The sequence below is a fragment of the Leptodactylus fuscus genome, chromosome 7 (genome assembly GCF_031893055.1).
Source record: "Leptodactylus fuscus isolate aLepFus1 chromosome 7, aLepFus1.hap2, whole genome shotgun sequence".
Lineage (NCBI taxonomy): Eukaryota > Metazoa > Chordata > Amphibia > Anura > Leptodactylidae > Leptodactylus > Leptodactylus fuscus.
The window spans coordinates 145,761,922-145,784,408 of NC_134271.1; the positions used below are offsets into that span (position 1 = coordinate 145,761,922).

Below are 22,487 nucleotides of genomic sequence, written 5' to 3' on the forward strand. Positions count from 1 at the left end.
GAGTCTTGTCCTCCTTCCTCCCAAAATTCCGAAGCTTCACAGAACAATAACCCCAACTGTCCCTGCTCCCCAGAGCTGTTCTCCGCTCCTTTCATTGTCCCTCAACCTGCCTCTCCACGTCACGATTCCACGAACCTAACAGAGGAGCATCTGTGTCCAGATGCTCAAACACTAGAGTCTCCTCCATCTCCGTTCGATTTAGTGGTGGATGACCAGCAACCCACCCTCATCGACGATGATGTGACGCAGTTGCCGTCAGGGCATCCAGTTGACCGGCGCATTGTGCGGGAGGAGGAGATGAGACAGGAGTTGGAAGAGGAAGTGGTGGATGATGAGGACACTGACCCGACCTGGACAGGGGGGATGTCAAGTGGGGAAAGTAGTGTGGATGTTGAGGCAGGTGCAGCACCAAAAAGGGTAGCTAGAGGCAGAGGCAGAGGTCAGCAGCTTAGGCGAAGCCAGGCCACACCCGGAATCTCCCAAGATGTTCCAGTTCGTACCCAGCCCCGAAAAACTCCCACCTCGAGGGCACGTTTCTCGAAGGTGTGGAGTTTTTTCAAGGAATGCGCCGAGGACAGATATAGTGTTGTCTGCACAATTTGCCTCTCGAAATTGATTAGGGGCTCTGAGAAGAGCAACCTGTCCACCACTTCAATGCGCCGTCATTTGGAATCCAAGCACTGGAATCAGTGGCAGACAGCAACGGCAGGACAAAGGCCGCCTGCCGTTCACACCACTGCCACTGCCTCTGCCACTGCCTCTGCCTCTGCCACTACCACTGCTGACTGTGCTGGCGATGCACTCCATAGGACGAGCCAGGACACCACTTCATCTGCCTCCGCCACTTTGTTGACTTCTCCCTCATCCTCCCCTGTTCCTGTCTTATCTCCTTCTCCTGCACCATCAAAGGCACCATCAGGTGCTTCTTTACAACAACCCACCATCTCTCAGACATTGGAGCGGTGGCAGAAATACACTGCTAACCACCCACACGCGCAAGCCTTGAACGCCAACATCGCTAAACTGCTGGCCCAGGAGATGTTGGCGTTCCGGCTTGTTGAAACTCCCGCCTTCCTGGACCTGATGGCAACTGCGGCACCTTGCTATGCCGTCCCTAGCCGTCACTACTTCTCCCGGTGTGCCGTCCCCGCCTTGCACCAGCACGTGTCACTCAACATCAGGCGGGCCCTTAGTTCCGCACTTTGCACAAAGGTCCACTTGACCACCGACGCGTGGACAAGTGCATGCGGACAGGGACGCTACATTTCACTGACGGCACACTGGGTGAATGTAGTTGAGGCTGGGACTGCTTCCCAAACTGGCCCGGTGTACCTCGTCTCCCCGCCTAACAATCCTGGCAGGGACACGAGAAGAACACCCCCCTCCTCCTCCTCCTCTACCGCCTCCTCCTCCGCCACCGCCTCCTCCTCCGCTGTTAGATTGACCCCAGCTACGAGTTGGAAACGTTGCAGCACTGGCGTTGGTAGACGTCAGCAGGCTGTGCTGAAGCTGATCAGCTTGGGGGACAGACAGCACACTGCCTCCGAGGTGAGGGATGCCCTCCTCGATGAGACGGCAATATGGTTTGAGCCGCTGCACCTGGGCCCAGGCATGGTCGTTTGTGATAACGGCCGGAACCTTGTAGCAGCTCTGGAGCTTGCCGGACTCCAACATGTTCCATGCCTGGCCCACGTCTTCAACCTAGTGGTGCAACGTTTCCTAAAGAGCTACCCCAATGTTCCAGAGCTACTGGTGAAAGTGCGGCGCATGTGCACCCACTTTCGCAAATCGACAGTAGCCGCTGCTAGCTTAAAATCTCTCCAGCAACGCCTGCATGTGCCACAACACCGGCTTTTGTGCGACGTCCCCACACGCTGGAACTCAACGTTTCAGATGTTGAATAGAGTGGTTGAGCAGCAGAGACCTTTGATGGAATACCAGCTACAAAACCCTAGGGTGCCACAAAGTCAGCTGCCTCAGTTTCACATCCATGAGTGGCCATGGATGAGAGACCTTTGTGACATCCTACGGGTCTTTGAGGAGTCCACAAGGAGGGTGAGCTCTGAGGATGTGATGGTGAGCCTTACAATCCCTCTCTTGTGTGTTCTGAGAGAATCCCTGATTGACATCAGGGATAACTCAGATCACACAGAGGAGTTAGGGATAGCATCCGATCCGTCACAGCTGGAGAGTAGGTCCACACATCTGTCTGCTTCACTGCGTTTAATGGAGGAGGAGGAGGAGGAGGAAGAAGAGTTGTCCGATGATGTGATGGTGATACAGGAGGCTTCCGGGCAACTTCGAATCGTCCCATTGTTGCAACGCGGATGGGTAGACATGGAGGATGAGGAGGAAATGGAGATTGAACTTTCCGGTGGGGCCAGAGGAGTCATGCCAACTAACACTGTGGCAGACATGGCTGAGTTCATGTTGGGGTGCTTTACAACCGACAAGCGTATTGTCAAAATCATGGAGGACAACCAGTACTGGATCTTTGCTATCCTTGACCCCCGGTATAAAAACAACATCTCGTCTTTTATTCCGGTAGAGGGGAGGGCCAATCGCATCAATGCTTGCCACAGGCAATTGGTGCAGAATATGATGGAGATGTTTCCAGCATGTGACGTTGGCGGCAGGGAGGGCAGTTCCTCCAGTAGGCAACCAAGTTCTCACCGGTCCACACAAACGAGGGGCACACTGTCTAAGGTCTGGGACACCTTGATGGCACCCCCTCGCCAAAGTGCCGCCACGGAGGGTCCTAGTGTCACCAGGCGTGAGAAGTATAGGCGCATGTTGCGGGAATACCTTTCCGACCACAGCCCTGTCCTCTCCGACCCCTCTGAGCCCTACACGTATTGGGTGTCAAAGTTGGACCTGTGGCTTGAACTTGCCCTATATGCCTTGGAGGTGCTGTCCTGTCCTGCCGCCAGCGTCCTATCTGAGAGGGTGTTCAGTGCAGCCGGTGGCATCATCACTGACAAGCGCACCCGTCTGTCAGCTGAGAGTGCCGACCGGCTCACTTTGATAAAAATGAACCACCACTGGATAGAGCCTTCATTTTTGGGCCCACCTGTGTAAAGCACCCCAACATGAAAATCCATGTCTGTACTCAACCTCTCCAATTCCTCCGCATCCTCATACTCATCCACCATAAGCGTTGCACAATTCTGCTAATACTAGGCTCCCTCCACCCTGATTTCCACCAACTCTGCTGGTTACAGGCTCCCTCCACCATGAATTGGTCCAAACTGGGCTGTTTAGAGGCTCCCTACAACATGAATTGGTCCAAACTGGGGTTTTTAGAGGCTCCCTCCACCATGAATTGGTCCAAACTGGGCTGGTTAGAGGCTCCCTCCACCATGAATTGGTCCAAACTGGGTTTTTTAGAGGCTCCCTCCACCATGAATTGGTCCAAACTGGGCTGGTTAGAGGCTCCCTCCACCATGAATTGGTCCAAACTGGGCTGTTTAGAGGCTCCCTCCACCATGAATTGGTCCAAACTGGGGTTTTTAGAGGCTCCCTCCACCATGAATTGGTCCAAACTGGGCTGGTTAGAGGCTCCCTCCACCATGAATTGGTCCAAACTGGGCTGTTTAGAGGCTCCCTCCACCATGAATTGGTCCAAACTGGGGTTTTTAGAGGCTCCCTCCACCATGAATTGGTCCAAACTGGGCTGGTTAGAGGCTCCCTCCACCATGAATTTGCCCAAACTGGGCTGTTTCGAGGCTCCCTCCACCATGAATTGGTCCAAACTGGGCTGTTTAGAGGCTCCCTCCACCATGAATTGGTCCAAACTGGGGTTTTTAGAGGCTCCCTCCACCATGAATTGGTCCAAACTGGGCTGGTAGAGGCTCCCTCCACCATGAATTTGCCCAAACTGGGCTGTTTAGAGGCTCCCTCCACCATGAATTGGTCCAAACTGGGGTTTTTAGAGGCTCCCTCCACTATGAATTGGTCCAAACTGGGCTGTTTAGAGGCTCCCTCCACCATGAATTGGTCCAAACTGGGGTTTTTAGAGGCTCCCTCCACCATGAATTGGTCCAAACTGGGCTGTTTAGAGGCTCCCTCCACCATGAATTGGTCCAAACTGGGGTGTTTAGAGGCTCCCTCCACCATGAATTTGCCCAAACTCTGCTGGTTAGAGGCTCAATCCACCCTGATTTTCAAAACAAATGTTGGTGCCAACCTCAACTTACTACAAGGGCCAAATTCACTGCTGGTGACAAGCTCTCCTCACTGCAAGTGCCAAATACACATGTTTCAAGGTGTTTTCCTACTGTCAGAGAGGTGGTATTGAGTGTGTAAAGTGTGTAGTTGTTAGGCTGTGATGTTGGGGTAATAGAGGGTCTTTGGTGTGTTAGATGCCCCCAGACATGCTTCCCCTGCTGTCCCAGTGTCATTCCAGAGGTGTTGGCATCATTTCCTGGGGTGTCATAGTGGACTTGGTGACCCTCCAGACACGGATTTGGGTTTCCCCCTTAACGAGTATCTGTTCCCCATAGACTATAATGGGGTTCGAAACCCGTTCGAACACACGAACATTGAGCGGCTGTTCGAATCGAATTTCGAACCTCGAACATTTTAGTGTTCGCTCATCTCTACTCCTCATCTTATATCATTGTATATTACAGGTAATGATGTCATCCTGCAGACCCCTCTATATATCTATGAAGGAGATGACATATATATAAGATGTCGCCACCGTCCTGGGAACTCTGTAGGACGGACAAGATTTGACAAAGATAGAATAAACATCACAGACTGGTCAGATAATGCAGAATATTATATTAGTAATGTAACCAAGATGACTGCCGGGACATACAGATGTATAAAAGAAATCTATTATAATGATATATATAACCTACATGTAGATGAAGTTTCTGTATCTGTACAAGGTAAGTCCAGGATCATTTATATAGGAATTATTTGTAGGATTTGTACAATATATCTGGAGCCACTTTGTTCCCTGAAGACTCATCTACAATTATTGTTGGGTGAGGTCGGGTTTAAATGTGGTAAAGGTTTTAAAAATTCCCAAGTTGTAGTATATAGTGGGATTATAAAATTCCTGGGAAATTCTATACATTGCAGATTGTTTCCATATTTTTGGTGCAGATTTCACCTTGTGTAATATAGAAGACAAATACACAACTTCCTAAATCTGGGTGTAGTAGATGGGATTATAGAGGTTGTGCCACAATAGCAAATCTGTCACCTGCTCAGGACAGATCATAGGTAGAGATGGGCAAATCTCTGCATTTTGGTTTTGGGTCCAGCCCGTTCCGTCCTATGATTCATCTTGATCTGAATAAATTTGTTCCAAATCAGAGTTTAAATTAGCTAAAAACATTGGCCCAGATGTAATAACTGGTCACATCTAGAAAGTGGTCAAAATGTGTCTTAAGTTGGTTAATTTTTGTTGCATTAAGGAGAATCACTCACTACATTTATAGACAGTGGACAGACCAGGGTGAGGATCTAGATAAGCACAGATACTGTTGTCCATTAGATTTACTATAGCTCACTCTATAAAAGTGTGCAAGTCCGGAGTCTCCTAGTAATTTTGCCATAAGACTCCATCTTGCCCATTTCTAGATCTCTAAGGCATACACAGCCAAAATTACATGTATGTCTATGGGATAACAGATGGTAGGCAGCGGATACAAACTACATGTTTCATTATACACTGGAGTCTCATGGGTCCATCAAGGGTAGATCTGTAGTTCAGAGTCCAGTTGGGCTCCGCAGGTTATTGTATATTTATTTATTTAGTTATTCTGCTGATCATAACAGGGATAACTAAATATTAGAGATGAGCGAACACTAAAATGTTCGAGGTTCGAAATTCGATTCGAACAGCCGCTCACTGTTCGAGTGTTCGAATGGGTTTCGAACCCCATTATAGTCTATGGGGAACATAAACTCGTTAAGGGGGAAACCCAAATTCGTGTCTGGAGGGTCACCAAGTCCACTATGACACCCCAGGAAATGATACCAACACCCTGCAATGACACTGGGACAGCAGGGGAAGCATGTCTGGGGGCATAAAAGTCACTTTATTTCATGGAAATCCCTGTCAGTTTGCGATTTTCGCAAGCTAACTTTTCCCCATAGAAATGCATTGGCCAGTGCTGATTGGCCAGAGTACGGAACTCGACCAATCAGCGCTGGCTCTGCTGGAGGAGGCGGAGTCTAAGATCGCTCCACACCAGTCTCCATTCAGGTCCGACCTTAGACTCCGCCTCCTCCGGCAGAGCCAGCGCTGATTGGCCGAAGGCTGGCCAATGCATTCCTATGCGAATGCAGAGACTTAGCAGTGCTGAGTCAGTTTTGCTCAACTACACATCTGATGCACACTCGGCACTGCTACATCAGATGTAGCAATCTGATGTAGCAGAGCCGAGGGTGCACTAGAACCCCTGTGCAAACTCAGTTCACGCTAATAGAATGCATTGGCCAGCGCTGATTGGCCAATGCATTCTATTAGCCCGATGAAGTAGAGCTGAATGTGTGTGCTAAGCACACACATTCAGCACTGCTTCATCACGCCAATACAATGCATTAGCCAGTGCTGATTGGCCAGAGTACGGAATTCGGCCAATCAGCGCTGGCTCTGCTGGAGGAGGCGGAGTCTAAGATCGCTCCACACCAGTCTCCATTCAGGTCCGACCTTAGACTCCGCCTCCTCCAGCAGAGCCAGCGCTGATTGGCCGAATTCCGTACTCTGGCCAATCAGCGCTGGCCAATGCATTCTATTAGCCCGATGAAGTAGAGCTGAATGTGTGTGCTTAGCACACACATTCAGCTCTACTTCATCGGGCTAATAGAATGCATTGGCCAATCAGCGCTGGCCAATGCATTCTATTAGCTTGATGAAGCAGAGTGTGCACAAGGGTTCAAGCGCACCTTCGGCTCTGATGTAGCAGAGCCGAGGGTGCACAAGGGTTCAAGTGCACCCTCGGCTCTCCTACATCAGAGCCGAGGGTGCGCTTGAACCCTTGTGCAGCCTCAGCTCTGCTACATCAGAGCCGAGGGTGCGCTTGAACCCTTGTGCACACTCTGCTTCATCAAGCTAATAGAATGCATTGGCCAGCACTGATTGGCCAGAGTACGGAATTCGGCCAATCAGCGCTGGCCAATGCATCCCTATGGGAAAAAGTTTATCTCACAAAAATCACAATTACACACCCGATAGAGCCCCAAAAAGTTATTTTTAATAACATTCCCCCCTAAATAAAGGTTATCCCTAGCTATCCCTGCCTGTACAGCTATCCCTGTCTCATAGTCACAAAGTTCACATTCTCATATGACCCGGATTTGAAATCCACTATTCGTCTAAAATGGAGGTCACCTGATTTCGGCAGCCAATGACTTTTTCCAATTTTTTTCAATGCCCCCGGTGTCGTAGTTCCTGTCCCACCTCCCCTGCGCTGTTATTGGTGCAAAAAAGGCGCCAGGGAAGGTGGGAGGGGAATCGAATTTTGGCGCACTTTACCACGCGGTGTTCGATTCGATTCGAACATGCCGAACACCCTGATATCCGATCGAACATATGTTCGATAGAACACTGTTCGCTCATCTCTACTAAATATTAAACCGGCTTCTAAGATATGGCAGTAGTAGTCCGGGTATTATTGCTTCATTAATGTCCTATATACAGCGCCATACCTCCCATGAGGCGACCTGAAGCGACCGCTTCAGGCGGTGCTATGTCAGGGCCCCAGGGAGGGCGGCATTTTTGCTTACCTAAGTCAGTCCAGGACAAGCTGTCCTGGACTGGCTTAGCACCGAGCGGTGGATTGGGGAGGCCGCTGAAGCAGCACTGCTCCAGCAGCCTCCCCTAACGCTCAGGCAGAGAGCAGGTCCTCTCCGTGCCTGCTCTCTGCCTGCGAACGCCTCTAAGCCCCGCCCCTTTCTTTGCCCCGCCTCCTTCACTCCGCTCCGCCCCCTCCTCCCGGGAAGGGGGGCGGCTTTCTGTTGTTCGCCTCGGGCAGCGAAAGGGGTAGGTTCACCCATGCCTATATATAAGCAGACTAGCTGGTACCCGCGACTTGGTCTGCGGTGATTGTAGCAGTGGGTATATACAGGTGCGGGTAAGGTTTTCGTACTGTGTATAAGGGATGGGATATGAAATGTAACTTTGTATCTTGTTGTTGCTGTAATTCAGAGAATACGTGAGACTTTTGTGTTGCAGTTACTTTGTATTTGAGCTGCTATATATACGGTGTTGTGAGAAACTTTACATAGTGACTTTGGGACCGACGTTTTTGAAGTTAACCCTTTCCCGCCGATGGCATTTTTTGATTTTCGTTTTTGACTCCCTTCCTTCTAAACCCCATAACTTTTTTATTTCTCCGCTCCCAGAGCCATATGAGGTGCTAATTTTTGCGGGACAAATTTTTCTTCATGATGCCGCCATTAATTATTCTATATAATGTACTGGGAAGCAGGGAAAAAACTCAAAATGGGGTGGATTTCAAGAAAAAATGCATTTCTGCGACTTTCTTACGGGCTTTGGTTTTACGGCGTTCACTGTGCAACCAAAATAACATGCCCCCTGTATTCTGTGTTTCGTTACGATTTCGGGGATACCAAATTTATATGGTTTTAGTTACATTTTGACCCCTTAAAAACAAATCCAAAACTGTTAAAAAATTTTTTTTTGAAAAGTCGCCATATTCCGACAGCCGTAACTTTTTTATACATGCATGTACGGGGATGTATAGGGCGTCTTTTTTTGCGGGACTGGGTGTACTTTGTAGTTCTACCATTTTCAGGAAATGTTATTGCTTTGATCACTTTTTATTCAAATTTTTATCAGAATCAAAACAGTGAAAAAACGGCAGTTTGGCACTTTTGACCATTTTTCCCGCTACGGCGTTTACCGAACAGGAAAAATATTTGCATAGCTTTGTAGAGCGGGCGATTTCGGACACGGGGATACCTAACATGTATGTGTTTCACAGTATTTAACTACTTTTATATGTGTTCTAGGGAAAGGGGGTGATTTGAATTTTTAATCCTTTTTTTTTGTTTTTAATATTTTTTTTTTACTTTTTTTAAACTTTTTTTTTTGCATTTATTAGACCGCCTAGGGGTATTGACATGGGTGGGTGGTGTCGCGGATTGTCAGAGCGGTGGGGGTTGGCAAACATGGCTGCTCCGGAGCGTTAAAGAGAGCCTCCTGGAGTATCGTTAAGGTGAGGGGCAAAGTGGTAAAGTATATGTATATGTGATTGTGTGGGGTTAGGGGCGAGGCTGTAGAGGGCAATAGGAATTTTGTGGCTTGCTATGGTCCAAAGTGTGTGAGATTGCAGAGATGGTGATGTGAGTTTGGGGTTTGTGGGAGTCCTGGGAAAAACATATGTGCGCTATTGTGACGAAAAGTAGCCTATTGCGCAATGGGGTGTATTAACTATGTTTGTGGAAAATTTCAGCCAAATCGGTCGAGCGGGTTTTGCGTGATTGACTAACAAACATCCGAACACACAAACCCACAAACATCCAAACTCACAAACTTTCACATTTATAATATTAATAATAGGATTTGTCTTATACAGACTCATACAAATAGATCCTCATATATATCTACGCGTTTCGCTCCTCAGGAGGATTTTCAATATTCACAGTACCATAAGGGCTATTAGTGTGTTATTGAATAAGGTGGATAACCAAATATCTGATCCACATTTAAAGTAGGAAGTGAATAGCGTCCTGCTGGGTATGAGATGGAAGGTCTAAAGCCTACAGTTGTGTTTATCTCTCAGAAATCAGTGAGCAGTGTCATGTTGCCTGCAAATGTCACAGTGTGGCTTTCAAAGTGAATATATAGAGCCCTACACTAGATATATATGGATTTATACATCTTGCTGCCTTGTATGTGTGGTACAACTCTGTAGGGTCAGCTAGCAAAACTTCTCAGACAGGGTGACTGGGAGTGGGCTTGGCAGAAGTTGCCTGGGTGTTTGGGTGGAACTACCACACACAGGGTTTACTTGGTCTCTGGCTAGTCCTGGAGTTCAGGCTAGCCAGTTTGTTTATTTGTGCGGCTGCTCTGACTGCACAGGCCTCTGTGAATGTTAACAGAGCGCACCTGGTTCTTTAATTTAGCTGGCAGTGACAGGAATTGTTAGTCGGTGTTCACACCAGGTTTCTAGCAGCCATAGCCCAGAGGGCTCCGCAGGGTTTTCATTTAAGTTTTTTTTAATAAATCCTGCTGACCATAACAGGGTGTCCAAGTAAACACTGATGTAGTTATCCTTCCAGTAGTGTGAAGGTAGAGTCCCAACCCATTTTAGTAGAAGAATGGACTTCACACGAATATAGTCAACTTGATCACTGTTTTATACTTAGGTATTTGATAACAGTGATCCAGTTCACTATATTCGCGTGACGTCCATTCTTCTAGGATAGATGTCCAGAGACCCCGAGAAAAAGATAGAAGAGGTTTATTACTGCTTTTATCCATTACAACACACTGCAGCACTCAATGAGTCCATCTCTGTGTGACCCCCATTGTTGTAGATCTGATGGGTCTTAGCAGAACCAGAACAAAACAGCCAGTGCCAGTGACTATTGTCACTATAGAGATAGAAAAGTGCAGAGAGAATAATCCAAATCGATTAATGCCTTGTAGAAATTCTCTCCAGTAATATATTATCACTTTGTTCCTTTTCTAGGTCTGTTCACGACCCCAACAATATCAGTGACCCCACAACCAGTTATTACTACAGATAAGCTGACCCTGACATGTCAGACAAGTCTCCCTCCTCCAAGACACAATACACAACTGCGGATTGCTTTCTACAGAGAAGGAGGGATTGTTCAGGGATTTGGTGTCAGTGATACCTATGAAGTCTACAATGTCCAGCTGGAGGATTCTGGGAAATATTCATGTGATGTAATAACTACAGATGGCAGAGTAAGGAAGAGAAGTGCAGAGAGAATAATCCAGATAGGAGGTGAGTATAGACAATGGTCATGTCTTCTACATGGGAGAACTTCTTACTGTATCTGGACCATGAATGAATGTACTTTTGGTGTAAATCACTATAAATAATACTTTCTCCCATCTATACCTTCCATTATTAGAGATCTTCTCACATCCAATCATTACTGTGACCAACAATGTAGTGACTGAAGGAGATCCCATGGCCCTGACATGTGACACGACTCTTAGTCTATACAGACCGACCACAAGACTGGAGTTTGCTTTCTATAGAGATGGACGGAAGGTTCAGGATTCTTCTCCATCTAATAAATATGAGGTTGAGTCTGCTCAGCTGGAGGATTCTGGGAAATATACATGTCAGGTGGGAACTACAGATGGCAGAGTAAGGAAGAGAAGTGCAGAGACAATAATCCAGATAGGAGGTGAGTATAGACAATGGTCATGTCTTCTACATGGGAGAACTTCTTACTTTATCTGGTGCCTGAATAAATTTAGCTAAATTGTGTAAAATCCTTTTAAATAATATATTTTACCATCTAAACTGTTAAAGGAGTATTCTAGGACTTTGATATTGATGTGCTAATTTATTATAGGTCATCAATATCATATTTGTGGAAGTCCAACACCAAGCACCCACATCAATGTAACACCAGAACTATAAAATACTATCAGGAGGACTCGTCTTCGCACGGGTATATTTAATTTTGTGTTTGTGTAGTGGCCCCATAAGAATTGCCCAGTTTTGCACTGGTGTATTTTGTATATCATTTGTGTGTGTCATAAGCGTCATGCGATCATGTGTATCTCATTTCATACATCAGTGAAAAACCTGCGATCGGTTGTTATGGAGACCTGGAGTAAAACTGTGTGTACGTGACTGTTAGGATTGTGCAGCAGGTGCGGCCATGATATGGGCGTCGCTACCTGTTCCACTGCACAATCCAGCACTGCAAGGGTTAATCTCCCTTGCAGCTGCCTGGCGTGGTCGACTGTTTGACGGACTGGGGTGTCGAACAATGTACTGTGTGCTGACTTGTGTAACTAATCCTACAGCGTGTGGTACTATGTGCAGACGCACATATCTAATCCCCTGGTATTGTGTAAAGACGTGTGTAGCTAATCCTCCGGCATGTGGAACTATGCGCAGATGTGCGTTTCTAATGCTGCGGAATGTGTGACTGTGAAATAGACGCACGTATCTAATCCTCCGGCGTGTGGAACTGTGTGCAGATGCGCATATCTAATCCTCTGGCGTGTGATATTGTGTGTTGACCTATGTATCTAATCCTCTGGCATGTGGAACTGTGTGCAGATGTGCATATCTAATCTGCTGTTTCTGCTTCGGATAGTGCTAAAGATTACCCCCCTGAACCCTTCCAAAGTCTATCCACCATGGGATAAAATACAGCCCTCTGTGGTCTCTAGGCAGATAGCCAAGCCCTTCCAAGTATAATGTGACATAATTGGGCATGCCCAGTACCCATTGCACTGAGCTTGCCAAAGACTTTCGGAAACCTGAGCGAGGATGGAGAGCTGTCCTTTACCTTATGGTGGGTGAATAATGCAGAACTGCCCGAAGTCCAAACTTCAGATTGCACTACTAATGACCTTTTCAGTTAATTTACATATTTATAAAACTCTATATATTTCTGTAACGGAGCAGCAGTATGAAATATGAAAAGCCATTTTGAAAACCTTATCACAAGCCCTACAAGGTACTGGGTTTATCTTTATATCCAATTTTGGGAAGACAGACTCCATTTATGATGAAGAAATCCATTCTTCCCATTCTTCAAATTAGGACCAGACTGTCCAAAGAGAAGTACAGAGGCAGCGCTCACCCAAAAAGACTTTATTTGGTAACAGCACAACGCGTTTCGAGCCAATCTTGCTCTTTCTCAAGTACATATAGATAACCTTAAAATTACTCAAATACAACAATAAGTAGAAAAAAATATAGACAAAAGGATAAATATTACACTAAAATGTCAGATGGTTGAACCTATATATACGTAAAATCTTTTCAATACCAAACATTGAAGCTTATAGAAACCAAAGACTCATATACAGATGAGTCACAGACAGATCACACATAATCATGTATATATATACACTCACCGGCCACTTTATTAGGTACACCTGTCCAACTGCTCGTTAACACTTAATTTCTAATCAGCCAATCACATGGCGGCAACTCAGTGCATTTAGGCATGTAGACATGGTCAAGACAATCTCCTGCAGTTCAAACCGAGCATCAGTATGGGGAAGAAAGGTGATTTGAGTGCCTTTGAACGTGGCATGGTTGTTGGTGCCAGAAGGGCTGGTCTGAGTATTTCAGAAACTGCTGATCTACTGGGATTTTCACGCACAACCATCTCTAGGGTTTACAGAGAATGGTCCGAAAAAGAAAAAACATCCAGTGAGCGGCAGTTCTGTGGGCGGAAATGCGTTGTTGATGCCAGAGGTCAGAGGAGAATGGCCAGACTGGTTCGAGCTGATAGAAAGGCAACAGTGACTCAAATAGCCACCCGTTACAACCAAGGTAGCCAGAAGAGCATCTCTGAACGCCGCACAGTACATCGCACTCTGAGGCAGATGGGCTACAGCAGCAGAAGACCACACCGGGTGCCACTCCTTTCAGCTAAGAACAGGAAACTGAGGCTACAATTTGCACAAGCTCATTGAAATTGGACAATTGAAGATTGGAAAAACGTTGCCTGGTCTGATGAGTCTCGATTTCTGCTGCGACATTCGGATGGTAGGGTCAGAATTTGGCGTCAACAACATGAAAGCATGGATCCATCCTGCCTTGTATCGGTAACGGTTCAGGCTGGTGGTGGTGGTGTCATGGTGTGGGGAATATTTTCTTGGCACTCTTTGGGCCCCTTGGTACCAATTGAGCATCGTTGCAACGCCAAAGCCTACCTGAGTATTGTTGCTGACCATGTCCATCCCTTTATGACCACAATGTACCCAACATCTGATGGCTACTTTCAGCAGGATAATGCAATGCCATGTCATAAAGCTGGAATCATCTCAGACTGGTTTCTTGAACATAACAATGAGTTCACTGTACTCCAATGGCCTCCACAGTCACCAGATCTCAATCCAATAGAGGAGCATCTTTGGGATGTGGTGGAACGGGAGATTCGCATCATGGATGTGCAGCCGACAAATCTGCGGCAACTGTGTGATGCCATCATGTCAATATGGACCAAAATCTCTGAGGAATGCTTCCAGCACCTTGTTGAATCTACACCACGAAGAATTGAGGCAGTTCTGAAGGCAAAAGGGGGTCCAACCCGTTACTAGCATGGTGTACCTAATAAAGTGGCCGGTGAGTGTATATACATATATATATATATATATATATATATATATATATATATATATATATATATATACTTATATACACACACATTCCCATCTATATATACTCATTTTCATGCCAGACAGATTACACAGTGGCTAGTCAATCCAAAAACTTGTAAATAGGTATATTACAGTAGAGACTGGCTTGACTAGAAACAGGAGGATGCTCACCTCACTCCAAAACTCCAATCTGAACTTATAAACCCATCCTATTCAAAGCAATAAGGAGTAGACAACTAAATATGAGCAGAGGAATAAGAGGTCAGCTTACCTTCCCACAGTGGATACTGGGTGTAAAAATAAGGAAGCTGTCAGCTCCTATTTATGGGAAGTAGCTGCAGGAATCAGCTGATAGAGAACAGCTGATAGAGATACTGGGCTTCATACATGCTACAGAGAGGATATGTAGGTAAACACTCCCGGACATGTGGAGACAGCGTAGCATGCAGTAGACTCTCCTGAGCACCAGGTGGACTAATGTCCCAAACTAAATGGAGACATCAGCTGGGCTCCCGAGACTGTCCCGACCAAACAACCAGGCAGACAGAGTTCGAGTCCAGACACGGTCACCCAAGGTGCCCAACACAATCCTGTTTCTAGTCAAGCCAGTCTCTACTGTAATATGCCTATTTACAAGTTTTTGGATTGACTAGCCACTGTGTAACCTGTCTGGCATGAAAATGAGTATATAGATGGGCATGTGTGTATATATGTGTATATATATATATATATATATATATATATATATATATATATATATATATATATATATATATATATGATTATGTGTGATCTGTCTGTGACTCATCTGTGTATGAGTCTTTGGTTTCTATAAGCTTCAATGTTTGGTATTGAAAAGATTTTACGTATATATGGGTTCAACCATCTGACATTTTAGTGTAATATTTATCCTTTTGTCTATTTTTTTCTACTTATTGTTGTATTTGTGTAATTTTAAGGTTATCTATATGCACTTGAGAAAGAGCAAGATTGGCTGGAAACGCGTTGTGCTGTTACCAAATAAAGTTTTTTTGGGTGAGCGCTGCCTCTGTACTTCTCTTTGGAGAGTCTGGTCCTAATTTGCTGAAATCCTTACGTCATCCTGACAGCCTTTTCAGCTGCTGAATGTTCCATTTGATTGTGCCTAAAGGTTGTTGTGTCTCACACAACCTGCCAAGGTGAGAGGCCATCCTGTTTTCATCTTATATTTCCATTCCATTTATTGAAATTACTGCACTAGGGTCGGCTCGGCGCCCTGTTTTTCTTTTTTTTTATTCTTCCCATTCTTTTCTAATGTTAAGTATTTATTACACCAAGCTGGGGTCTCAAAATTTGATTCTATACAACTTGATATAAATCAGATATTTTTCCAAACCATGTAAAGCAACGTTGCAGCCAAATATTCCTATAAGGGAGGTCCTATTTATCTGTCCTGTCTCCAATAATTCAATTATACGATGTAAGCAAATAGCACAAAGACAGGGGAAGGTAATTCTCTAAAACATGTAGTAATAAAAGCTTCTTATAATTTTTAAAAATACATTTTAAAATATTCTTTTTTTCAGACAATATTGGGTATACCCGGCAGAATATAATCCGTCTGACATTATCTGGATGTGTATTAGTGGTTACTGCACTATTTGTCTTCTATCATATAAAATGGATGAAGTCTATGGAGTCAACAGACCACCCTACAACATAATGAAGGATGGAGCTACAAGACTGAAGAACATCCGCCATACATAGATAAGGATATGCTGCCAAATATATACCTGCAGTCCTGTCTACCACCCCTCATACTCACATAAGTAATTTTGATGTTTTTTGAAGCATTGGCTTATCTCCTTAGGACACACCCTTCATAATTGTAAAAATATAACAGTAAACAAATATATCCCTTGCTATGGTAGACTGGACTCTGAAGAAATTAAATGTGAAATCTAAAGACGACTGAATAATAATAGCAATAATAATTATTAACTGCTATAAAGACGGAGACTAATCCCCTATTATTACTCAGTACCCACCATCACCAGAGGTACCGGGAAGAGCTGGACACAATCCAGTATGCTATCACATAGTATGGAAAACATTAGATTTGTGTAATTGAACAAGGCATGTACTTGTGATGAATTTTGCACACTTCCAGCTGATGCCAGTGAATAGATCTGCATTGAAGACAGAGATGCCACAGTTGCTGTCTGCCTGTGCATCATGTTCCATACTATACTGCTACTGCAGGTGCTACTACTCCTACTGCTGGTCAGTCATGTTCCATACTGTACTGCCACCGTTACCACCACCACACAGATGGGTATCATCTCCTCTGTCGTCTGTCATGTTCTGTACTTTACTGCTGCCACCACTGCTACCAACCTCCAAACATATGGACATCATCCCCTACCTTGTAAACCATATTTTATACCGTTCTGCTTCTATTGCCTGCTCGCTGCCACATTTTTCCTTGAAAATTATAGTATTGTTGCTACCACCAAAGTGTGATACTTTTTGGAGTGCTTGTAATAGTCCTTGCTTCATATGTGTGCATAAACACCAATAGGCATCCAAAGAGGGATCATTTTTTGGACCTGTTTCAAATTTTTGAAAGTGTATACAATGCATTGTGTGTTATTAAACAGGCTGTTTGTTACCACTGGCTACAATCCATTTACCCGCAGTCATATCTGTTGCTTGGACATTAATAAGGCTGTTTTTGCATTAAAGAGCTAGAAAGACATTGAATGGAGTCCTGGGAGAGTCATTTTCAGGGCTATTTGACAATTTGGTCAAGAACAAGTTTATTTGAATCAAAACAATTCTCATCAATGGCCGAGGATGGAGCCATATTTGATTTCCTCGGCATTGAGTGATTTCATAATGTATTTCCTCTACTCTATGTGAATGACACTATTCACATGACCGATATTTTGACAGTTCATTTTTACGGACCATCAAAATATAGATCATGTCCTATTTTTGTCCGTTTCCTCCATAGACTGAAATCTAAAGGACATTTGTTAAAACGGGGGCCCAACGGGTGCAAGACAACTTGGTGACATGAATGTAGCCTAATATGTGATGAAATGGAAAGTTCCTGAACACTGATGTCTGAACATAACTGTGTAGGAGGAATCTGTTCTTGGTATCCAGATGGTTGTAGATACTGTAGACCTTGAATACATTGTGTTGGGAGGTGATAGCTTGTTCCGTACATAATGAAGTTGTAGGATCTACCAATATATTTCTCTTTACTTCCCGTTTATGCTGCTTTTGCTGGGCTTGTGGTTTTATAATTAAGAGTGATAAGAGGTTACAGAAGTAGATATTTCAAGAGTCAATATGTGGTAAGTTTGTTTCCTGAGATTGTAGCACTGGGTTCATGTAAAAGATAAGATGTCTGATCCCCTGGTGGCTTTAAACTTGGTCTGCACACAAGAAAGATAGGAGATAGATAGATAGATAGATAGATAGATAGATAGATAGATAGATAGATAGATAGATAGAGAAATATGGCAGCACTCCAGCAATAAATTAAGAAAACTGTGGGTTTATTCCAAGCAGTGCAATGTTTCGGTCCTTAACAGAACCCTTTTCAAGCAACACTATGAAGGATACCATCGATTTAAATACCAACCATAATTGTACACTGTCTAATCACAATCAATCCATTATATAAAATGTCAGTGTAATACAATATCAAAGCACACAATAGTGGACAGAGATTAAAGTGCAAAGTCACATAAAGTGCATGCGTTGCTTGTTGTGGGCATGCTCTGTGCAACGGGCATTGTTTTTGGAAAGGGAAGAGGTCAGCTGTGGCTATCACCTATTGTGAATGGTTTAATTCTATGTAATCTGTGTTCTATATATTGTAAACCTTCTCTATTACTTTCCATATAATTCTTCTGACCAGTTTCAAAGTTTCAAAGATTCTCAAAATTTTCATATCAATAACCCATAAGCCCAAGGTGATAGCTATAAGATCCAAAAGAATCTAAAAATGACCAATAATATCAATAATTGTTTCACCATAGATGTGAAGCCTGAGACAACGCCACATGACATGTATGAGATCCACATCTGGTTCTTTCCATCTCAGACAACCATAATGGGTTGAATCTTCACAATCTTCTATAGAATGCCGAATGCTAATCTAGAGGGCGGTGTACAGAGTGCACTGTTCTCCTAATTACATCCTGGAGAATAGATTTGCATATTTTTTTACCGAGAATGCTATTTAGGCAAAGTATGAAAAAAGCAAAAATAGAATCAGAATGCCATTTCTAAAAACATATATTAAAATGACAATGAAAGTTGGACAAAAGCCAAAAATTGATTAAAAGCCAAATTTTTGCTTTTCTTATTAAGGGAAATAAAATTTTCCACCAAAAAAAAAAAGCGAAGAAATTCAAATGAACCTACTTGTTTCCCCATGGTAGGCTGGAATGACATTCTGAATTACATCTCATGACATTTTTCATGCATAGACATCTAAAATTTTGACACTTTGTTTTTCACATACATTTGACAAATCCGTGGATGCTGCCACTGGACTGAGCCATTGCAACTGACCGGAGAGGAATTTCATACTCAGGAATATCTTTAATTTGAAGCAAGTTCTTAGGCAGGCATACAGTGAATTGTGATCTTGCATATACTTGTTTTCAAATCCCTTCAGAAGTCAAGTAGTTTGGCTTAAGCAAATACTGTATTTTGGCAGCATTCCCTCGAATTTTGGACAGTTCTTTGTCGAATCGTTGTTTCATGTCCTTCTCCGACCCTCCAGCTTACTCTCCTTCCGCCCACCTTCTAACATTTTCCTTCCCGAACAAAACTGACCGAACTAAAACACCTGAGGCAACGGCAGAGCAGAGAAGACCGCGCGTGCGCGAGAGAGAGACAGAGATCATCGGAGAGGCTGATGCTACTGAACGAAATGTAAGCGCCTGAGGCACAGAGAGAGACCGTCATCTGTATTGCGGCACGTGCAGCAGTGGCAATGACTTCATGCTAGAAGCGAAGCGAGAAACGGTAGCTCGTCTAGCATTTTATACTTTGCCGGTTTCTCGTTCGGCATTGTATAGAATGCCTAGGCAATATGTGAGATGACGAATCATTTCATAGATTGCCAGCTAGTTTTAGGCATTTCATACTTTGCGGGTAACATATATATATTTCCCATTTTGTCTTTGTGGGTCACATTCGGAGATGATTTCATCTGTGGGATCTGGTATTCTGATAGATGACAGCTGAGACATCAGATGATTCTTGAGGAGCTCTGACTTGTTGTTTATCCTTGGAGTTTACTACAGCATAGACAACGTCCTAATGGAAGAAGAACATAGATTTATTAGACAAGCAGAATAAATCTAGAGATATAAAGTGTTCCAGTAATTGTGGGGGATTATAATGTCTGTTGGAAAGTTATGAGTCTCATAAATATTCAAGACAAGAAACAGATGGAAGATCTACTTGTGCTTCACTTTATCCACCATATCTTCTATCCCAATCTCTACCTTTAACTATGATCCAAAATGTTTTGTTATGAGCTAGAACTACAGCAGGTTCACCGATGGAAAGGACTAAAGTGCTCAGAAATAAATCTGATCCCCCTCATCCTGCCTAGAAGTAAGCAAATATCTGCAAAATTAATATATTGATAATACTTTTTCTTAAAAAACCCCAAAACATTGAAATCTATGGCTAGTGGGCTTATGCACATTGATCAATATGTATACTAAGAACCTCATGTTTGGCATTGTAAAATTTGCTGAGAAGCACTAGATCAGTGTACAAAAGTTTCCAGAAAAGTTGTTTTTGAAGCGTATTTATTTTTTTGTACAAAATTCTTTCAATCTTCTTCAAGGTTCTCTCCTTTAACGGCAATACACTTGTCAAATCTCGTCTGCCATTGTTCAAAACATTTTTCAAAGTCATCTATTTGATGTGTGCAAGCGCCTCCATCGTTTTCCTCTTCACCTCCTCCACGTCGGCGAAACGCTTCCCCTTGAGGTTCCTCTTCATTCGTGGGAATAAAAAAAAAGTCACTGGGAGCCATATCGGGTGAATAGGGTGGGTGGGGCAAGACAGCCATGCCGTTTCTTGCCATGTATGTGGTCACCGAGATGGCGGTGTGGGCTGGGCATTGTCATAGTGGAAAAACCAATGACTAGACTGCCACATTTCGGGCCTTTTTCGCAGCACACTGTTGCGCAACCTCTTGAGAACCCCCAAGTAAAAAACCTGGTTGATAGTCTGACCTGCTGCAACGAATTCCAAGTGCACAATCCCTTTTGCATCGAAAAAAAAACAAATAACCATTGTCTTCATATTGGACGTCACTTGACGAGCCTTTTTGGTGCGGGGCGAGGATGGTGTCTTCCAGTGGCTTGATTGTTGTTTGGTTTCCGGGTTGTAAGCATAGCACCAAGACTCATCTCCAGTAATAATTTTAGAAAAAAATTCTGTGTAGGTTTCGGCATGTTCTTTCATGGCACGGCATGTTTCGATGCGACGCTTTTTCTCTTGATCAGTCAAGAGCCACGGCACAAACTTTGCAACCACCCATGACATGCCCAAATCCTCTGATAAAATGCGCTGAATCGAGCTCCAACTCACTCCAGACAACTCTTCGAGTTCTCAATGGTTCTTCACGATCTTCACACACGAGCTCTTTGATTTTTTTGGACACTTTCATTTATTCGGGAAGTTGATGGACGTCTAGAATGCGGTTAATCATCAATTGACATTTCACCATTTTTAAAGCAGGTGAACCACAAGTAAACTTGAGCTTGACACATAGCGTCATCCTTGTAAGCGGTCTTCAACATTTGAACAGTTTCCGATGCTTTTTTCCTGAGCAGAAAGCAAAACTTCACAGCTGCACGCTACTCATAGCTACTAAACTTCTCCATGAAGAAAAACGACGGCTGGACAAAACAGCTCTTACAAGAAAATTCACTGCGGGTAGACGAAACCTTCTGCATCAACGCCGCTTGGCACACTGACTGAGAAGGCGTGGTTGAACAAATAACTAGCTGCAGAATCGCGTACTATGAAAACTGCAGCAGCCTCATTCTGCAAACTTTTGGGTCCCCCCTCATATAAGGTTGGGATGTGCGGGCCATGTTTTTCTCTTTTTGTACACATATTGAAATCTATGATGTTTCCAAGTCCTGGAGATTCTACTTGCACATGACCGACCACTACGATGAATTCCATGCCGTTTCTTGCCATGAAAGTGGTCACTGAGAAGGTGGTGTGGGCTGGGGCATTGTCGTGGTGGAAAAACCAATCACCAGACTGCCACATTTCGGGCAGGGGTGTAAGTTCTTATTATATACGGTATTGTGCTGTCATATAGATAAATGTATAAGCAATGCTCAGTAATATCCCAGGATCCCTCTAGTGGTGGCTGCAGATCTCTAGTATAAGTGGTGGTTTGTCAGAAAAATAAATACATAAACTAAAAAAAAATAATCAATAATTAATATAATAAAAACTGAGTTGTGACCCACAAAATATATTTAAAGAAAGCAAGAAGTATAAAATTTTACAATGTGGAGTTTTGCACTAAGCTCTCTACAATACTCAGTATACATCTTTCTGTGGTTTATACAGTTGCAGTACTTACAGGCTCAATGTCTTGTGACAAATGATCTAGAAAATGAACAACAAAAAAAGTTATAAGATTTTTTTTTTATGTGAATGTTTTAGTCAATTGAGTCACATTCACTGTAATGACCTATGGGTTGTAGAACCACACCAAACCAGATGGCTTTGGGCCACTCCTAGGGGCGCTGTCCCGGTAGCTTCTCTGTTATTGGCCCTTCATGTCTTATATAGGGGTTCTTTGCAGGGAGATCGCAAGGTCTCTGCCTTTTTTAGTGGTTCTGATGGTGTTGAAAGCTGAGCAGGAAAGTCAGAGACTATGGCGTAGAGAACCAAGGGGCTGGGTAGAAGCAGAGTATAAATATGGCCAAGGTCAATGCTAACAGTGTAGGTTCAATTCAGATGACAAGCATCTAGTCAAGGCAGACAGAGTTTGTGCAGATTCAGTAAACAGGCAGGAGGTCAGGGCCGGCAGCACAGGTTTTCAGTGGAATGGCAAAGAACAGGCTACGGTCAATACAAGGTTACAGGTAGAAGGTAGGACAAAACTGGG

General features: G+C 44.1%; 1 protein-coding gene across 1 annotated transcript in view; it reads left to right on the forward strand.

Annotated features, from left to right (window-relative positions):
• The window catches only part of LOC142214625 (Fc receptor-like protein 5), an 84,061-nt gene that overhangs the window by 4,613 nt on the left and 56,961 nt on the right, over positions 1–22,487 (forward strand). Inside the window, exons 4-6 of the mRNA XM_075283562.1 lie at positions 4,632–4,895; positions 10,680–10,961; positions 11,092–11,373. Of these exons, the coding sequence (XP_075139663.1) occupies positions 4,632–4,895; positions 10,680–10,961; positions 11,092–11,373 (828 nt within the window). The remainder of the gene's footprint in view (positions 1–4,631; positions 4,896–10,679; positions 10,962–11,091; positions 11,374–22,487) is intronic.